Source organism: Pagrus pagrus (assembly GCF_965226575.1).
Source record: "Pagrus pagrus genome assembly, chromosome: 14".
In the NCBI taxonomy this organism is placed as follows: domain Eukaryota; kingdom Metazoa; phylum Chordata; class Actinopteri; order Spariformes; family Sparidae; genus Pagrus; species Pagrus pagrus.
Window position 1 is genome coordinate 14662208 of NC_140198.1, and position 18980 is coordinate 14681187.

The following is an 18980-nucleotide window of genomic DNA, read 5'->3' on the forward strand; positions in this document are numbered from 1 at the left end:
ATAGAGGCTGGTAGTGTGTGCAATACAGCCCAATATGAAATAATGAAATACACGATGCAAGAGTAAACCCATCATTTAAAGGAACATCCACTCTACAATTCAAAGTGTTTCCTGCTTTAAAGGCTCATTCTTATGTTTCCACTCTTAAAGAGATGCAACAATAAAGTGACCTCACCACTCTGAGACATCTGGTGACCTGCTGACCTGCAAAGCGTCCCCTTTCAGGAGTCTCATATCTGTGCAGTGAAGTCCCCATCACTTTTTATGAAGCATAATTAGTTTAAATCAGCTCAAAACCAGCTCGCATCAGGAAATGTTAGCTCCCAAATTCGATGAAATGAATTTTGATGCATTATGCATATTTTTCCCGCTGTAATTAACTAGTCCGACCTCATACATCCCCCTCATTACATTACCTAAAAATGTTGAAGATCATTTTAAATGTTTGCTTTATCTGAGCCCTTATGTTCTTACCACTTTTCATCACAAAGTGACCCCCTTGAAAAAAAGATATGTAAGACATCCTGCAATTTAGGTACACGACTGCTCAACTCACCTGTTCCTCTATGCAGAGGTGAACGACTGGATGTGGGCTGATTGAACACGTTTGGCCCAGTGCTAAATCTTTGTGTGTGTGTGTGTGTGTGTGTAATTGTAGTAATTTTTTAAGTGGGTCTTCCTTATATTTCCCCTGGCTTGTTTAACTGCGACCCTCACCCTGGCCAGCAGCTTCTAATAGAGAGTTATAAAAAATGTCTCCATATTTGACCTTTAGGCCCCACCAGCTGTTTCACATAAAGTTTTATTTCACTTTATAGACATATATCTTTCAATCTTAAATACACTTGACACATTTAATTAATTAATTTAATCACGTTAATTGTTTTTACCCTTGAAATCTTACTCTCTGCTACTCCTTCTGTGTTTTATGGGTGGAAATAACACCGCCTGAGATGACACAGATGGATATTTGGGAAAGTGGGTGAGGTGTTGGATATTGGCATATATTTTGGTTATGTATGATGAATTAAATACAAATGGGGAAAGTTTAAATACAATACAAATGCAGTATTCAGATGACTCTGTTATGGTCCCGGGTGCAGTTTCATAACCTAGTTAATGTGCAGTTAACCCTGCAGAGAGAAGGTTGAACCATCATGCAATATGAAGCAGTTCTGAAGTGTTATACACGTATTTGAACACTAAAGCATTAATGGGAGTGAAGTTCTCAAAGATGTTGCCATCCACAGGCTCTAAGTGCACTTAATGGTTACACAAGCACACTGTTGCTATCTGTCTACCCAGTCTGCGTCTCAATCAGAGCATTTTAGAGCAGGGACTGCGTTTTCCACTGCTCTCATTAAAATACATAGAGGTCTTCTAGTGTGACTCTGGTATTGCATCTTACTTCTCAAACTTGTGGTAGTGCAACACCATTTTAATACACCTTTCACCATGATCTCAGTATGCTTGTAAGAAAAGTTTTTTTTAAAAAGTCCTCCCAGAAGACTACAGGAGGATGTGGCTGAGCTCAGGAGAGTTGCTGGGTTTTGCAGTTTCAATGGAAGGGTCATGCTAGGGTCAGCTCCTCGGGCTGAGGCTGGGTTAAGTCGCAGGATGAAGGCATTATGTAGCCACAACAGATCATTTTGCATCTGGATACATCTATAACTACTGTTTCATTGGAAGTATGTTTTGTCATTATGCATTTGTTTAACCTGGTTTGGGATCTTCGGATGTAAAAATGATAATCCAGTTAAGCTCATGATGTGATTAAGATGGATCTAATATATGGCGCCTTATATGTTGAAGCCAGATGTCGATCCCTATTTAAATAGATTAAAATATAATCTATATCTGGCTGTATTAGTTACATGAGGAAAATCACATGTTAGTGCAGCAAATAATGTGACTGTATCAGCCAAAATGAGGTGTAAAGAAAATCTGCATAGTATTTTTGTCCTGTTCTGATGAAGCGTTGACGCCATCATCATGCTCTTTGCATGCTAACAGTCCTGGATGGCGTACGAAACTGAAGAATGCATAAAGACGTGTGAATGCATTTGAATTAGCTGTTTTATTTTCAGACTTTATTGTAAAATATACAAAGTTTACTGCATATAGTTTTAGAAAACATCACGTGTCTCTCCAAAATAAGATGGTGGAGCAAGTGATTAAAGTAACCATGACTGTCTTGTATAAAATTTGGGGTAGAGTCTAGAGATAGTGATCGTGCAGTGAATGAATTAGCAGCCACTGCTTCTTATACCTGAAAGGAAACTGTAAAGACGCGCTGAATTTGGAACACAGTTGAGTAACAAGGAGCTGTAAACTGTGTCTGTCGCTTTGGTACAAGCAACAGGAAAAAATCACTAAAGATAAAGAATCAGCACCAGCATCTCTCCGTGAGAGCCAAGCCTCGTTATTTTTGGCCGAAGCTGAGGCAGTCTGGGAAATCCGTCCAAAACAGACAGGCAAAGTCGGTCACAACATCTGGCAGGGCAAGGCTGTCCTGATAGCCCCGAGCAGAATAGATCACTGGGTGAATGCGTCTAATGGAGGAGAGCCACAACGGCCCCTGTGAATAATCTATGCAGAGTCAGCCGGACCACTATAACATCATTTTACAACGAAAATATAAAATAAGTGTTTTCACCAACAGCTGTCTGTCAATACATGCCAAATAAAATGTGACGTGAATCAAAACAAGAGAAGGAAAAAGAATAATAGATTTTTTTTCCAAAGCACACTGAAAATCGATTTTAAATATTTCTCCTCAAGCTGCCCCGGGATCTATAAGTCTTTCACCTTGATGTCTGACTGGCCTATAAATTTCAGCCTGTGGTAGAGAGATGAAATACAGTGGGAGCAACATGATCCTCAGCTGATACAGCATGTGTTTAATGTGGCTGCAGAATTCTGCAATGTGAGACTCTGCCTGGGTTTGTCGATTATTAACTGTACTTCATGTTGAAGGGAACAGGACAGACTCATATTAATTCATAAGACAAATATATAAAAACAGCCCCTGGCCACCGCGACGCTGGCTGTACAACAGATCTGCAAGAAGCATGTGTTGCATTCGAGGAATCTGAGCAGAACATACATTCCCCTTTGAATGTGCTCTGCTGATTGTTCACCTGCTCGGTTATAGGAACCATTTTAGGTTTTGTTGCATAAGACTCGGAAAATTGTGTTTCCATAGCAACAGCAATTTGATGAATGTTTCTGTGCCAGCTGTGATCAACATACTAAATTTGATGTACAGTCCCCACACAACATAATGAAAAGTCTATGGAAGCCATGTCAGAAGTGCCAAAAGAATGACCCTGTGATATTCCTCTGATAGTCACAATCTTTAATCAAATGTGCTTTTCAATAGGAGTGATGTTATTGGGCAGCAGCGTGGGGCATTTGGAGCATTTCTGTGATGAATTATGCAAGTTTTCACACATTTGTGGTCATTTTGCCCCCAAAAATAAATAAAATACAGTACATGTTCTGGATTCCAGCTGACACTCAGACATCCAGCACAACCAGCACAGAACGGCCACCAGTGACCCCGTGGCAAGGGCAGCCCCACATAAAACACCTGCCACAGGCGTCACTCAAGATGGAGCCTAAATCTCACAGCACTTAGCTCCATCAAAGTACTCTGTCAGCCAGGCCACCAGATCAGACCAGACCGCCTCAGTCTCTGGCTCCCCTGTGAATGCAGCCTGTTCCTTATTAATGTTCTGTATATAAATATTACAATGATCAAGAAATGAATTCTCTCTAATCCAAAGCAGCGTCTGCCTCATCAAAACAACATCTTACAGATGTTAATATAAAGGCAACAAGACAGATTTTGTCTGTGGTGATGCACTAATAGATCTGTACTCCTGCCTCATCCACTGTGCGTCCCTAAATCAGAGTGACAACCTGTTCATATCCATTTCTGCTGCGATGCCACAGCTGTTTTATCTTTCACACAATAAAACAAATGACACATCAATCCTCCGTAGTCTGACTCCTGCTCGGGGAAGCACATGACTGGACACTTGCTGAAAAAAATCTCCTCGCTCTATCCTTCCAGCTGTGGTGCAGACCGAGGCTCTAGGTGTTAAGACTCATGACCCCATTGTGCATGGGCTCAGGCCAGGGTATCTTCTCTGCTGATCTGACTCACTCGTGCAAATGGGTCAAGCACTCACAGGCTGTCTCACACTTTGACTGATGCAACTGTCATTGCGACGTGGTTTTAACAGAGATTTACTGATTCAGTGGGCCGCTGTCTGTGTTTTTACTCTGTATCCGCAGCATGTTTGAGTGTGTTCTGTGACTGAAATGCCTCGTACGTTTGCAGCAGGTGCGCTGATAAACTCATCTGATGGGCAAAGTTTCTCTGGCATGGCCTAATTATATTAGAGTGTTACAATCTCATCCTAAAAGTGTATTAATAGCTATGATTTGCACTGGTTATGATAGCACCCAAATCCCTTTCTCACACAGGATGACACACCACTTAACCCTCCCATCCTCCGCATACCTCAGGCGTCCGAGCACAGACAGAGGGCACCAGAGATCACCTTCTGCTGAAGTGCCACTTCAAGCCAAAGTTTTAATTGACTGTTGCAGCCTGAAACAGAGAATGGGCCTCAGATTCCACTATTATGGTTTAAAGATGAATGATTATAAAAGGAAAACTCCAGTTTTAAGTTCAAGATCCATGCTGAAGAGTCTGTCTGAAACTGATTTAAAACGGACTTTCATGCTGACCAAATCGAGACAGGATTGAGCAAATCCACATAATCTGGTTAAAATATGTTTAAGCGGCTTGTTCCCATCTCTGAAAATCTCCATTTTTAATATTCTAATCTGGTACTCAATAGTGAAACACACTCACCGGATCAATATGCTGCTGTCTGCTGGTTTGGCTCGAAGCAAACAGATACACTTCTCTGATTGTGAAGATTTGAAGGTGATTTACGATGAAGCACAAAGACTAGAAATGAAAGCTCCTCCGCACCACACAAAGAAATTCTGATGATGTATAATGGGGTGCTTAATTGCGTCGTCTGATAAAGCTTTTACTGCTTTACTGTGGAGACGAGAAAGTTTTTCAGTGCTGCTGTTTTTCTGTGATTGATACATACAATGTAAGTGCACTGGTGAATCACTCAAAGGCCACATCCTGCATGCTCTTGCTGGTGGTTCTGTAAACTCCTAAGCCCTTCCCACTCTATAATAAACAAGCCAAAGACCACTGTTCAAGATGGCGTTTAAGGTTTTTTAAGTACGAAAACACTGACTATTTTTAACAAGATGTCAGGACCGGTTTGAGCTGTTTTTATGGTGACAGAACCACAAATCCAGCCAAATGTTTTCCTAACCCTACCCATGTGTTTTTTGTGTCTAAATCTAACCAGACCATTAGCACAGCATTGTCAAAACCTACAACTGAACCTGAAGAAACGTTAAGTTCCGATAAAATAAAAATCTGGGGCAGAGCACCCTGCAGAGTAAATTGTTTAAAAGAAAAAAAAAACACGTTTACCTTCAAGTAAACAGTGTAATGATAAAAGTAGTATCGCAGCAGGGTTGTATATCCCTTTCAGCACCAAGGACAGCACCAGGCCTGAACACGCAGACCACTGGGGAGATGAAATAATGGCAAGTATTACAGCGACGCTCAGCCCAGAAGAGTGTAGCCACGCCACAGGTGCACTGCTTATTTCCTCCGACCTACATCCAACCCTTTAAAAGCACAAGTAACCGGAGGACCTTAAGGCCTTTGACATGGCAGTGGCAGCATCGCAAAGTGCTGGTGGGATGAGAGTTGACTGTTGGTTCACAGACTACACTGTAAAAAAAGAACTGTAAAGTACTGTCACAAAAACACAATTTGCTGTTATTAGAATACAGTTTTTTAGGTTTAATTTAACATTGGATGTTTATTTTATTTTTGGCTTTCTGATGTTTAATTAAGGATACTTACAAATGTGAAAACAATTAAATAACTCGCAGAAGAAAAAACGTGCAGAGGAGTCCTGTTATTAGTTGGGTTTTATTATAAAATCTTACATAAAAAAAAATCTTGGAAATTTCCTCAATATTTACAGTAATAAAATGAGATACCACCCACAAAAAAGTTACATTAAGAGCAAGAGATAATCCCTAAAATGACAGAACTTTTTACAGTGTATCCAACATGATGACTTTCTTTGCTCAAATGTAGGATATTACCTCTTTATTACATTTCTATAACATTTGTCACTTCACTCTATTTCTCTATCTGGAATTTTGTTAAGATTGAGAATAATTTAGAATACCAATGCCGAGAGAAATTTATATAATAAAACATGTATTTTTTCAAACACCCTGGATGTGTGTAAGAAAACTTGCACAAAGCAATAATACATAAATCCATTTCTAACAGTTTTTGCTCTGGTTGAAATCACAGGCAAACATGATGCAACACAAATGTCACAGAAATTCATGGGGACCTCACACATCAGTCTCCTGGTGGACTGCAGACTGATAGCCCTGTGTGGTCACAGTGAAGAGCACTCTGTGCAATTTGGCTCTAGGCTTTCACTAATCCTGACAAAGCCATTATTTGTCTGCTTCTGCGATTTGAACTGCAGGCACATCCCCTTTATTTAGTTTTCAATTTCCAAGAATTAGTGCAGAGCGTTATACAGAGAAACTGGGTCAAAATGTGTGTTTGCGAGGGAATTTCAGAGGGAGAGAGAGAGAGAGAGAGAGAGAAAGAGTGTGTGTGTGTCACATTCCAGAAGTCACTTTTGATAACTGTGTTTCACTTTTCATCACAGACACGACGACACAGAGACAGATTAAAAAGCTTTATTCAAACTAGTATGATCAGGCAGAACATTTAAGCCAAATAAGCAACATCAAAATCCGACAATTAACCAGACTTGAAAAGAAAAGCGAGACCATTCTCTCCCATACTGTCTTTGATCCACTAAGTGGGATGGAACCGGATTAGGTTTTGATGTGACTCTCGAAGCATACGGTACAATCTGACTGGCAAATTAGCAGAGGAAAAAAACTGAGCTGTGTACACGAATGAGAAAGAACACACGTTTACTATGCCGAGCACAAGCACCTCCTGTGCCGTCCGATCACAGTGAATACAGAAGATATCAAAAAAGTCTACTGTATAAAAAACACAAAGTATAAAGCAGTTCAATTTACAGTAAATGCATCTACTGGTTCTTCATAGAACGTCTGCTCTGAAACCAAAAGGCTGAGCCCCCCTATCCACTTTAGCAATCCAAGGTGTTTTATCATTGGGGTTACTGTAATTTATAATACTGTTTGACATGCCATTATTTCATTCATTAACAGTCATGGACAGTACATCGTTTACAATGCAGAAGGCACGCAAAGGAGCTCATCACATGTGCAATTTTGTCTTTTAAACACTTTTGGAATCAGGCATCGTCGACTGCGCACCGTGTACTCCGCAGCAAGAGATCCCCCGTTATGTGACGTCTTTTTAGTGTGACAGACAGCCAGCTGTGTTTGTGTCTGGGCGGCCTGGTGGAACAGCAACACCAGGCAACAGTGAGAGAGGAAGAGAGAGGTTAGGTTTCACTGACTCAGAACATGTAGCTCGATACATCTCGAAATAGTCGCTGCATTAGACACATTCAGATTCGGTGCATATTTGCTGTCATCCGCTAAATACTTTTTATGCACCATCCGTGTGTTTTTGTTCTTGACGAGTCAGCGCCGGAATACTGCAACTACGTTCTCCTTCCCTCACCCGAGCAGATTTGATCATTTAGCACCCTAACGAGCGAGTCCTAATAAGCTCCCTGTTTCTGAGAAATTAAAGTCCTGGGCTTGACAGTAGTGCAACAGCGCTACCTCTGAGGTCAAGAAAAAAGTACTTTAGCTTCAGTTTTTACTTATGTACACTATCAAAACAACATCATATGCACTAAAACTACAAGTATGCAACACAAAATGCCCTTGAAGAAGCTCACGAAAGCAGCATTAAAAGTTAATACTTAAAATATTTATAAAAACATGAAGATTCATAAAACAACACCTTGCCTGGACCTTATATTCCCCTGTACCACGGCAAAGATAAATACATTTTTGTTTTCTTTACTCTTTTCGATTCATCATTACAAAATATTTTTTTATTATTTTAACTGTAATTGTATTTTTTGATTAATACGATTTGCACTGCTTTATCGGCCTGGGAAAAAATGAGATTGGTAAGATAATAGCTTATAATTTTTGATAATATCTTATTATAAAGAGAGATGAATTTACATTTGACCCCAGTCTGGCCCCACCCCAATTCGTGATGTCACAGTGCCTATGGATACATATTTTAATCTGCAGCCACACCTCCCCACGCACCCTCACTGACCCCTAAGAGAGGAGACGGGCTGAAACAGTGGATACAAATTTCCAACATGAACGTGATCAAAGGTTCTGAAAATTCAGTGTTGCAGCCTGATAAGTGTGTGCCCTGTCAGATGTTTTGTACCAGCACAAATGTCTGTACGATATGAACCTGATGTTAGTGTCAAAAGTCTTTTTGCTTCCCTGACCTCATTATCGTTTCTACAGAACTACAGTATCTACAATCAAATAAAAAGAGAAATCTCCTATCTTTGTTCTTTTTTTTTTTTTCCATTTTACAGTTTTCTTTCATTCTTTTTTTGTCATTTTCACACATTCATCACCGTTGAGTACGACAAACACTGTAAAAAAATGGAGAAATCAAAAATCAGATCATTGGTTCATTTCTTCAGCAAGTTTCTAGTCGACAGTTCGAGCCCTGCTGAACGGCACGAGTCATAATACAGTAGAAATTGTTACCCAAAAAAGAAAAACACCAAGTGCAAAGCCTGAATCACTGACATAACCAGCTACAATTCGGTATTCATAAGAATTATGGAAGAATCTATTCACCCTGATTCCTGTGCACAACCTCCATTCCAAAAAAAGTCGGGACGCTGTGAGAAACGTAAATAAATAACAAATGACTTGACTTGGAAATTAAAATTTAAAGGTATTGGTGAAGGGAATATGTTATGATTGAGAAGAAATAAAAAAAAATGATTCAGCTTTTATAGTTATTTGTTTTTGTTTGATTACTCAGTGAATATCAATAATTATAATACAATTTCAATCACTTTCAAACTTTTTGAAATGGCTAAATAAAGTGTCTTCACATTTTTAAGTCTTTAATATCCTTTATACAATCATGTGTCCTGCAAAGCAGTGAACATCGCCCCATTCTTGCTTGTGAAACACTGCATAAACTTGTTGACCTGTGGTATGGAGGTGTTTTTGGAGCATCAAACAACTTAGCCAGTTGTTTGTCGCCCCTGTCCAAACTTGTTTAAAATATTCACCAAATTCAGAATAAGCACACATTTAAAGAAAAATATATATATATCAATGGAGTTGCTGAGGTAAAACATTAAATATATTGTCATTCTGCTGTTTTCAATTGAGTATATATGAAAAAGGATTAGCAAATTATCTGCCTAATTTACGTTTTACACAGCGTCCCGACTTTTTGAAATCAAGGTTGTATTTGTAAATAGGCGTGTTTTAAACTTTTGCTTAAAAAACCGTAGCATGACTTATGTATATGATGGTTTCTAGAACTACAGCACACAGCGTAAACCCTGGAGAGAAGGCAAATATGTCCACTGAGGAGTTTCAAAGCGTTGAGGAGGGAATGATTAACTACATGAGGCAGCTCTAGAGATGTCCGAAATATCCTGCCAGTAATGATTTCGATCCTTATGTCCAAACTTTTTTGACCATGTTGTAGAATCATGCAGATTCATGCTTAAAAGAGAGAGGCAGGTGGAAAGCTGAGGTGATTATTGGTCGATGACTGTATGGGGGATTGGAGGAGCTGGAGAGAAAGAAGAGCTGGAGCAGGGGGGCTGAGGGAGGACAGTTGTTTTACATCTTCTTTGTGAGTCACAGGGAAGAGTTTCAGCCAGAGACTCCCATGAAGAGATGATTATATCATGGCAGTTCTCTTCTGGGTTGCTACGAAGAGACAGAACACAGAATTAGCCGAAACAGAAGGCTGACCTCGATATGCACTTGTAGAAAGTCCTCACTCATGCAACAGTGGATTGTGACTGGTTACTGCCACCATCAGTGATATGTCATTGGGTTTCAGGGACATTTAAATTCAGGTCTAAATCTGAAACTACCTTCTTGTTTTTTCTTTTGAATCAGTATTGTCGAGGGGTTCTGGATTTTCACCAAATCATCCGAAGAAATCAGATTAACACACAGCTAAGATAAAATATGACAATAGGGAAGCAGAGGGTGTCATTTAAGCATGCACAGGCAGGCATCACAATGTGCTATTTGGTATTTGGCGGGCCAATATTACAACTATGGAGGGGGAAAAAATAGACTCCACATTATCGTTGGACATTGCATTTGAAACATGCCCTTACAGAGTTCATGTGCAGGGATGTGGAGATAGCAGACGCAGTCACTGCTCTCAGGTATGTTACACGCTGAGAGCCTATTCAGGACAATTCATTCCATAATCCCTTTTTTGCTGTCTGTGCCATCACTTCGCCCTGAATCTCCGCCAAGCCAGCCAGATGTGCACAACACAAAGTCTGACCAGCAGCCAATTTTATTCTAATCTCTACTCTCGGTAAGCTGATAGGTTTTCACACTTGAGAGACCGGCCAATTTGAATGTGAGTGCTCACAATAGCACTGAGTGTCGTGTTTGTGAAGGGGCAGAAGGTCTGATGGAAATATTCGATTCTGCTCTATTTAATCAGGAGAATACAGTATGTTGACCACAGGATTACATTGGGGACTGTTGAAAGGTCATCAAAACCATTTTGTTTTTTTGTTTTGTTTTTTTTAGCCAAACCAAGAATGTATACCAAATAGAAAAGGATAGAAAATAAATGTCTACACGACTCTAGTGGCTCTACAGAATGTAGTTAGCAACCAGCATACCTCCAGTTGTAGAATGGACTTCCTTTCATTTTGAGTACTTAAGAACAGAAAAAAGAGACAAGTTCAGTGGTACATGTGAAATTCAGACACTCAAACCATCATGCACAAATCTCTCTCTCTCTCTCTCTCTCTCTCTCTCTGTGCACCTGTTAATTTATGCATATTCATACTGTTTAATCTTTCATAGGATCACTTGTTGCAGTCGAGTCTGCAGGTCCAGCTGTACAAAAGCAAACAACATCTGGATCAGTAGCAGCGGTTCTACATTGAATACAGTCGACTGATTCCGCAGACCCCCAGCATGACGCATCCCACATCATGCAGCGAAATGTATCCTTTGTCCTTGAAGAAAACCCCTCCATGTCTGGGCTTCTTTGAAGTACTCCCCCACCCCCCACCCCCGTCTTACGCCTACTAGTTATGCTCTGATTGTGTGTTATGCATCTGCAATAAATGACCTACATACTGCAGAAGACATGGAACAGTGGCACATTATCAGTTTGGGGGTATTTGTTTGGCCTAATTATGCAATGAAAGTGCAGAAAATTGGCTCGAGAAATACACTCATAATGAACATCAGCAGGGCTTAATTCTTATCGGACTTCTAACTGTTGCCTTTGGAAATACATGCATTACAGTGCATTATATATGTATATTATTAAATGAGTGTAGTAGAAGTGTTTTGGAGCTAATGCAGTATTTTTACACCATTTCGCCAATCTTGTTTTCATTTGTATCACATTTCAATTTTATGAAGACCGCACAAAAAATGTCATTGCCTTTAGAGTGATATCAGCCAGTGGATGCCCAAGCACACAAACTAAATAATTATAGATTTTTCAGGCACTGGTGTTAGCCTAAACACATTTCAGAGTACACATGAGCCAGTTGTGGAAGACGTACTCAGATCTTTCACCTAAAGGACAAGTTCACCCAGAAATGAAAATTCAGTCATCATCTTTTCACCCCGATGATGATGGAAAGTCAGGTAAGGTCCACAACAACAATTGTGGAGCTGCACAGCAAGACTGCGTTGCAGCCTTCTCCTAAACACCTGAAGTAGATGGGGACTTCGAAATCTTCACTGTAACTGCTAAGCTAAAAGTGTTAGCGTACACCCCGTATGAAGTGGGTCTATTTTACGTTTTTTAACAAAGTCCCCATCTGCTTCAGTTGTTTATGAAAATGCTGCAATGCTATTTTTGCTGTGAAGGTCCAGAAATGTTTCATGGACTACAAAACTTCACCTGACTTTCCATCGGCATAGGGATGGTTAGATAATGACTGAATTTCCATTTTTTGCGTGAGCATTTCCTTTAAGTAAAAGTACAGTAGAAACACTTTGACACAAAACTCCTGGACTCAAAACCATACATCAATGAGAGTACTAAAGTTCAAAAAAGTATCAATAGCATATAAAAGTTCTTCTGCAGAAAAAGTGGTCTCTTTGACTGGCAGATACAATAATACATGACACCGTTACATTATTAAAGGTCCAGTGTGTAGGATTTAGGGGGATTTAGAATGATATACTGGCAGAGATTAAATATAATATTAAGACTTATGTTTATATTAGTGTATGATCACCTGAAAATAAGAATCATTGTGTTTTGTTACCTTAGAATTAGCTCTTTGTATCTAGAGAAGGAGTGGGTCCTGTCCATGTTTTTACACTTGTTTTTTGCCCAGAATGGACAAACCAATCACTGACTGTAGAGAGGGCCTTTTGCCCTTTTTATGCTGGGGCTAGGGGTATATCACTGGCTGCACTCTGCAACCACACCATTAGATGCCACTTAATCCTACACGCTGGACCTTTAATACTGATGCATCACTAAACAGTAGCATTTCAGTGTTGAAGCTGGTAGAGGTGGAGTTCGTTTTAAACACTTTTATATCACTGACTGTGTATTAGAAACTTTATATACAGTTCAGTTGCGTGGATACGTACAGTTTAGTAGAATTTGATCTTTTTAAGCCTCAACCATTTATTTAAACAAAACCACCTGAGATGTATAGAGCAGAAATGTGACACTGGAGGATCTTATAAATATATCTTATGCTTTGAGGACAATCCATCAGACCACATATCTGCAAAAGACCTGCAAATGACGATTATCACTTCAACAGTAATTGTCCAAATGTTTCTATGTTTAAAATAATTGATAAAAAGTGCATGAAACAAAAAAAACTGAAGTATGAAAGACTGACACTGCATCTGTGACCTGTTCCGAATGCATACAGTAAGTTATTCTGTTGTATCAGCCCTGTGCTTCTTTTCAATTATTCATCCGTGCAAATTTTTCCACTGTTCAATATGCTGGTATACATCGATACTGCATTTATACTGCACGTTTCAATTATTGCTTGTTTCAAATCTTATTCAAATATTATTTACACTGTATTCATTCATTGTAGTATGATGCACAGACATTTACATACTCTTACTCTCCTTTTTTCTTTTATTTGTATCAGAAATTCTTATAATTTCTGTTATTGACTGGGAGCAACTGTAACACGACCCACTTTCTCACCAGGGATCAATAAAGTATTTCTGATTCTGATTTGTGTTTCTGACTCGAAAGGCACTTCTTTGAACCTGCGAAACAACAACTTGTTGGCCTTCTAAAGGAAAGAAAAATCATGATCTGTCAGAAGTTTTTATACAACAGTAAGTCCCCGAACGCATCAGTGAGTTGTTTCATCAACACTGTTTTGTCTGTAGGCATCCCTCAACAAAAGTGTGTTTGTTGGCCTTTTTCATCTAGATCAAATGCTGCCCTTAAAAATATCGTCTCGCACCTGTTCATCGGATGATTAAATCACATCAGAGCCCAGCTATCCTTTCATTCATACATACCTCCAGTGTGGATGCTCTGGAGTCTGTGGTCTCGCTTGGCCCTATGCTTCTGGGTATACTGGAAACGAAATACCCAGCTCCTTTGGGAATGATCGGCTGTCTCACGACCACCTTGCCTTTCCTGGTCTCGGCGAGGAACAAACTGTACCAGTAGGCATCGCTGGAGATCAGGGTGGAATCTGCGATGGTGGAGCTTCTCTGGCTGATCACGCTGTTCCTGCTGATCACGCTGTTCCTGTTGGCCGGAGGGATCTTGATGGCCTTTGGCTTTGGTTTCTGACATTTCAGCACAATAATAACCAAGATGGTTATCAGCAGCAGAAACGACACAGCCCCTAAACCGATTACTAAGTAGAGGTTTAGGTCTGTGAAGACGTCGTACTCTATTGGCAACTCTGTAGTCTCTGAAAAGGACATGACATGTTCTACTGTTGATATCTTGATGGTGACAGTAGCAGAGAGAGCAGGTTCACCGTTGTCTTTGGCAACAATAACCAGCCGCTGTTGTCTCGGGTCTCTGTAACTGAACATCCTCGTTGTTCGGATTTCACCGTTGTACTGATCCAGGCTGAAGAGGCTCGCATCGGTGATCTGCAGGAGCTGGTACGTGACCCTGGCGTTCTGCTCAGAATCTGCATCAATAGCGATCACTTTGGCCACCAGGTGCCCCTTATCTGTGGACCTCGGGATGACCTCCTCCACGACGGAGCCCTGCGCCCGCCAAGGTGCCACTATGAGAGGAGTGTTGTCGTTTTGGTCCAGAATGATGATGTGAACTGTCACATTGCTGCTCAGCGGGGGAACGCCAGAGTCTCGTGCCTCGATGTGGAAGAGGAACTCCCTCTCTCTCTCATAGTCGAAGGTCTTCAGGGCATAAAGATCTCCATTCTCAGGGTTGATGGAGAACAGCATTGACATAGACGTGTTAACAATCTCCTTCTCCATTATGAAATAAACCAAGTACTGGTTCTCGTTGAGATCTGGGTCAAGCGCGCTAAGAGATGTCAACAACGCCCCTGGTAGGTTATTCTCCACGACATGGATAGTGTAGAAGGACTGGGGGAATCTGGGCGCGTTGTCATTGACATCAAGGATCTCTAAGGTGATGGTCTCGTTTTCAGATAATGGCGGTGAGCCTTTGTCCGTCACCCTCAGCGTGATGTCATATTTGCTTATGATCTCTCTGTCCAGTGGTTTTGACACCAGCAGCTCAAAGTAGCCTTCTGAGGATTTGTTCAGCAGGAACGGCAAAGACCGCTGCTGGTTCAAGGTGAGCGCCACTACCCCATTGGCCCCAGAGTCCCTGTCGCTGACAGTGATCACTGCGATCAGAGTCCCTACAGCGACATCCTCTGTCAGCGAACTCTTCACAGACTTGATCAGCACCTCGGGGTAGTTATCATTCAGATCTGTGACGAACACCATGACTTTACAGTGGCCTGACAGCGGGTTGGCCCCTCTGTCCTGAGCCTGTATGTACATCTCAAAACTCTGACTCTCTTCGTAATCGATCACCCCCTTCACCTTGATCTCGCCAGAGTTTGGATCAAGCGAGAAGAGCTCTTGAGTCTTCTCTGAGGTGTACAGCGTGTATGAGTATACCAGCTGAGCGTTGGTGCCTTCATCCAAGTCTGTTGCGTTTAAGGTCATGACCACAGTGCCAGCAGCCGAGTTCTCTGAGACGTTAACAGAAAATACCGGCTGACTGAATAGGGGGGCGTTGTCATTGATATCCAGGACGTTAATAACGATGCTGGCTGTGCCGGAGCGGGGAGGCACCCCTCCATCCACAGCGGTTAAAATCAAATTATGAACTGAATGCTCCTCTCTGTCCAAATTACCACTCAGCACTAAATCGACATATTTGGAGCCATCGCTCCCGGTCTGTATGTCGATGTTGAAGTATTTGCTCTCGCTCAGATAGTAGGTCTTGATTGTATTCGCCCCCACATCCGCATCCACAGCGTTTGTCAATGAGAACCTCTCACCGGGAGGGGTTGCCTCCGATACGTCCAAGTGCATTGTCCTCCTGCGAAACACAGGCGCGTTGTCGTTGATGTCCATGATCTCTAACTCGATGTTAAAAATGCGAATGGGGCTCTCGAGAATGACATCCATTTTCAGGAAGCACGAGGTTGTTTTAGTCATGCATATGCTCTCCCGGTCTATCTTCTCGCGGATTATCAGCTCCCCCGTCTCTTTGTTGATGTCAAGGTAATTTTTGCTGTGAATGACATCGAGCTTCGCCCTGCGCTCCACCAAACTGCGGACATCCAGACCCAAATCTGTGGCCAGATTGGCAACAAAGGAGCCCTCTTCCATCTCCTCCGGTATAGAGTAGCGAGTGATGGAAAGCGCGCATCCCCATAGCGTCAAGAATGGCAAAACAGCCGCGATCAGTCGCGTCCGTGCAGGTGCGACGACGCGCGCCATCATTGTGGTATCTTATAATCTGAAAAATGAAAAAGATCCGTCCTTACGATCAGGTTGTCTTGGTGTAGGGGAGCGCCGGTGTCATTCTTGCCTCCACGCTGTAGCTGTAGCTGCAGTAGGCCATGTACAGAAGAGCACCGCTGGAGGAGCGGGGCTCTCTCATCAGCGCTCTGCAGGGGCGGAGGCAGCGTGTGTGTGGGCTGCTGGGGGGGTGAGGGGGGGCTCACTCAAATCAAAGGCTTATGGGGGAGTCTGAAACCAGGTTTCCTCATGTGGATATTGTAATACACATATTTATCAATTTTTTAAAATGGAGATATATAATTCACATAGAAAAATGTAAATGTCTTGGGAAAAAAAATTGTAGTTCACATGAGAACAGACCAAATCGCAAGCGAAAAGGTGGAGTTTACATCTGAATAGTCAATCAAACATACCAAAATGCATTTTAAGGTGCTTTAAAAGGGATTGAAAAAAATATGGGATGATAAGTAAACCTAAATGGATTTAGAGACCAATGTAAACCAAGACAGCAGTAAAATATTGGTGGTTAAAATAAAAAAAATCTAAAGAATAAAAGATGATAAGAGCAAGAAAAATAGAGATAAAAATAGAATTATAAAATACTACACATAAAAATGTATTTAAACAATATTATTTATAAAATAACATACAATAATAATAATGATGATAAACAGTAAAATGTTTAAAAACAGTTATAATAACGAAAAATTAAATAATAAATAAATCCAAATAAGCATGAACACTAAAACCATAAAATTATAAGACACTGCATAAAAACCAGACTGAATAGATAGGTTATTAGTTTATGTAAAACAATTAATAAAAAAAAAATCTATATTTCGAGCTCCTCTCTGATCCTGAAAGCACCAAATGTTTTGTTCTGATTTGTGGAACAAGGATGAAGACCTGAAGGATCTGAGGGGTCTTCCTTGCTCATAATCCAAAAGCATTTGTGAGATATAGTCTGATGCAAGGCCGTGCAGTGCCTCATAAACTAATAAGGACATTTTTGTTCCAATATGTGGAAATTCTAATTTATGTGGAAATAAGCCAACTACTTATGAATGTATGTAATTCACATGTTAAGGTATAAACATACGGAATTTGCCATTCATACAGTGTGTTAAAAAGAGTGAAAATGAGTCAACATGTGGCCTTTATTCATTTTGTTCTGTTCAAATATTAGTTCACAGGTGGAAATATCCAATCAAATATAAAAATATTAAATTCACAAGTTATATTTAGATTTTCGCATGTGAAGAGGCACATTTTATACATGTGGATTACACAAGAATTTCCAAAAATGAAAAATAGAATATTTTTATTCAACATTTTGCAACTTGCATTCCATATTGACCTACGAACTAAGTACCCTGATCTCAAAATTAAGATTATTTATAGAAATACTGTCTAAAGTATTATTCTGAAGTGAGGAACAATATCTCATAATTCTCCTGTAGTTCCTTGAAAAGGTCTTTTTTTTTAATCTCATCTGCAAGACTCCCATTGTACAGATGTGGCTCAAAGAAACCTATTCTCATTTATTTGTTGACCCCAATAAGAATGCCTTTTTAAAATGTCAAAAAAAAAGTTGTAAAGATTCATAAATTCTACCTGACAGGAGGTACATAACAATGATAGGCTGCTATTTTATATTTGAATTGCTGAATTCTGCAAACAACCCAGGATCTGCTTTGAAGGTTATAATAAAAATATTACCAAAGAGGAAGGAAATGATAAAAGAATATTATGTTTGTGGGTATGTTGTCTCATTCATATATATGTCTGTCCCTTGGGTGGTTATTATAGTGCATTCTTGTGACACTGCATGAGAGTCCTGCCATATGGCTGATGGTGATATAACTGAGAATAGTTTGTGGGTAGTACATATTTCAAATGTGTTCTTGTATTGGGAGATGAAGCATACATTTAAAGTTGTTCTCGCGTATCTCATCTCTGCCTTGTAGGCTATTCCTCACTCATTTACTCCAACCTCATCAAACAAAGAGAGTTTTTAAAAGCAACTTAATGTATTCCCAGCAGTGTCTTTAGCAACACTAAAGCTTTGCACTGTGCATGGGCAGAAGCATGTGTTTGGTTATACTGTCTGGATGGGCATAAGATGAGGATGGTCCTCAAAATTCATTCTCCTTTAGCTCCATCCAGTGACATATTACAGAATTACAGGAGACATTATTTTTTTCTTATGCTTTATGCATTCAAAGGATTATTTTAACAATACTGCATTATAACTATGAAAGTATAGCTCAGTGGTATGTTTATGAAAATTTTAAAGCCCTGAAATTTTCTACCCTATAGAAAGTACTGAGTTTTCTATACATACATGTTTTGACATGATGTCAGGCCCAAAGTTGTTTTGGAAGAAGCTGTCAGCCAAATTAATGTGATTTAAAAACTACAAATGTAGACAAAACTAGAAAATGTGTATTTCCTGCGAAAATACAGTGTGAATGCTGACAGCTGAAGTGATTTCGAAAAAAAACTCCTGAATATACTGGAAAATAATTGCCTGAAATACATAAAACTATAATGCATTGCACTACACTGTTGAAAAACGTTCATGTAGTAGTATTACAAGTACTAGTAGCCTAGTAGAAGTAGTTGTAAGAGAAGTAGTACAAGTAGTAGGATTAGGAGAAGTAGTAGTCGTA

The 18980-nt window shown here is 40.2% G+C and overlaps 1 protein-coding gene across 2 annotated transcripts; it reads right to left on the bottom strand.

The window, feature by feature from the left end:
* Positions 1 to 6834: 6834 nt before the first annotated feature.
* On the bottom strand, positions 6835 to 16449 carry LOC311268819 (protocadherin alpha-C2-like). 2 transcript variants are annotated; one of them, XM_084372697.1, is made up of 3 exons: positions 13852 to 16449; positions 10992 to 11028; positions 6835 to 10044 (listed from the first exon to the last, which is right to left on the bottom strand). In XM_084372697.1, the coding sequence occupies exons 1-2, from the start codon at positions 16285 to 16287 to the stop codon at positions 11017 to 11019; spliced, it is 2448 nt and encodes an 815-aa protein (XP_084228823.1). In that variant the 5' UTR covers positions 16288 to 16449; the 3' UTR covers positions 6835 to 10044; positions 10992 to 11016. The 2 variants fall into 2 exon arrangements, with proteins under 2 accessions (XP_084228823.1, XP_084228822.1); XM_084372696.1 differs by lacking the exon at positions 10992 to 11028.
* Positions 16450 to 18980: the final 2531 nt, after the last annotated feature.

What these genes read in the sequence shown, in the direction of transcription:
- LOC311268819 (XM_084372696.1), bottom strand. Translation starts at nt 16,287, where the DNA reads ATGATGGCGCGCGTCGTCGCACCTGCACGGACGCGACTGATCGCGGCT. An exon ending in CCAGAGCATCCACACTGGAG is followed by an intron (nt 10,045 to 13,851) that starts GTATGTATGAAT and finishes GTCTCTTCGTAG; the next exon opens with CAACCCAGAAGAGAACTGCC.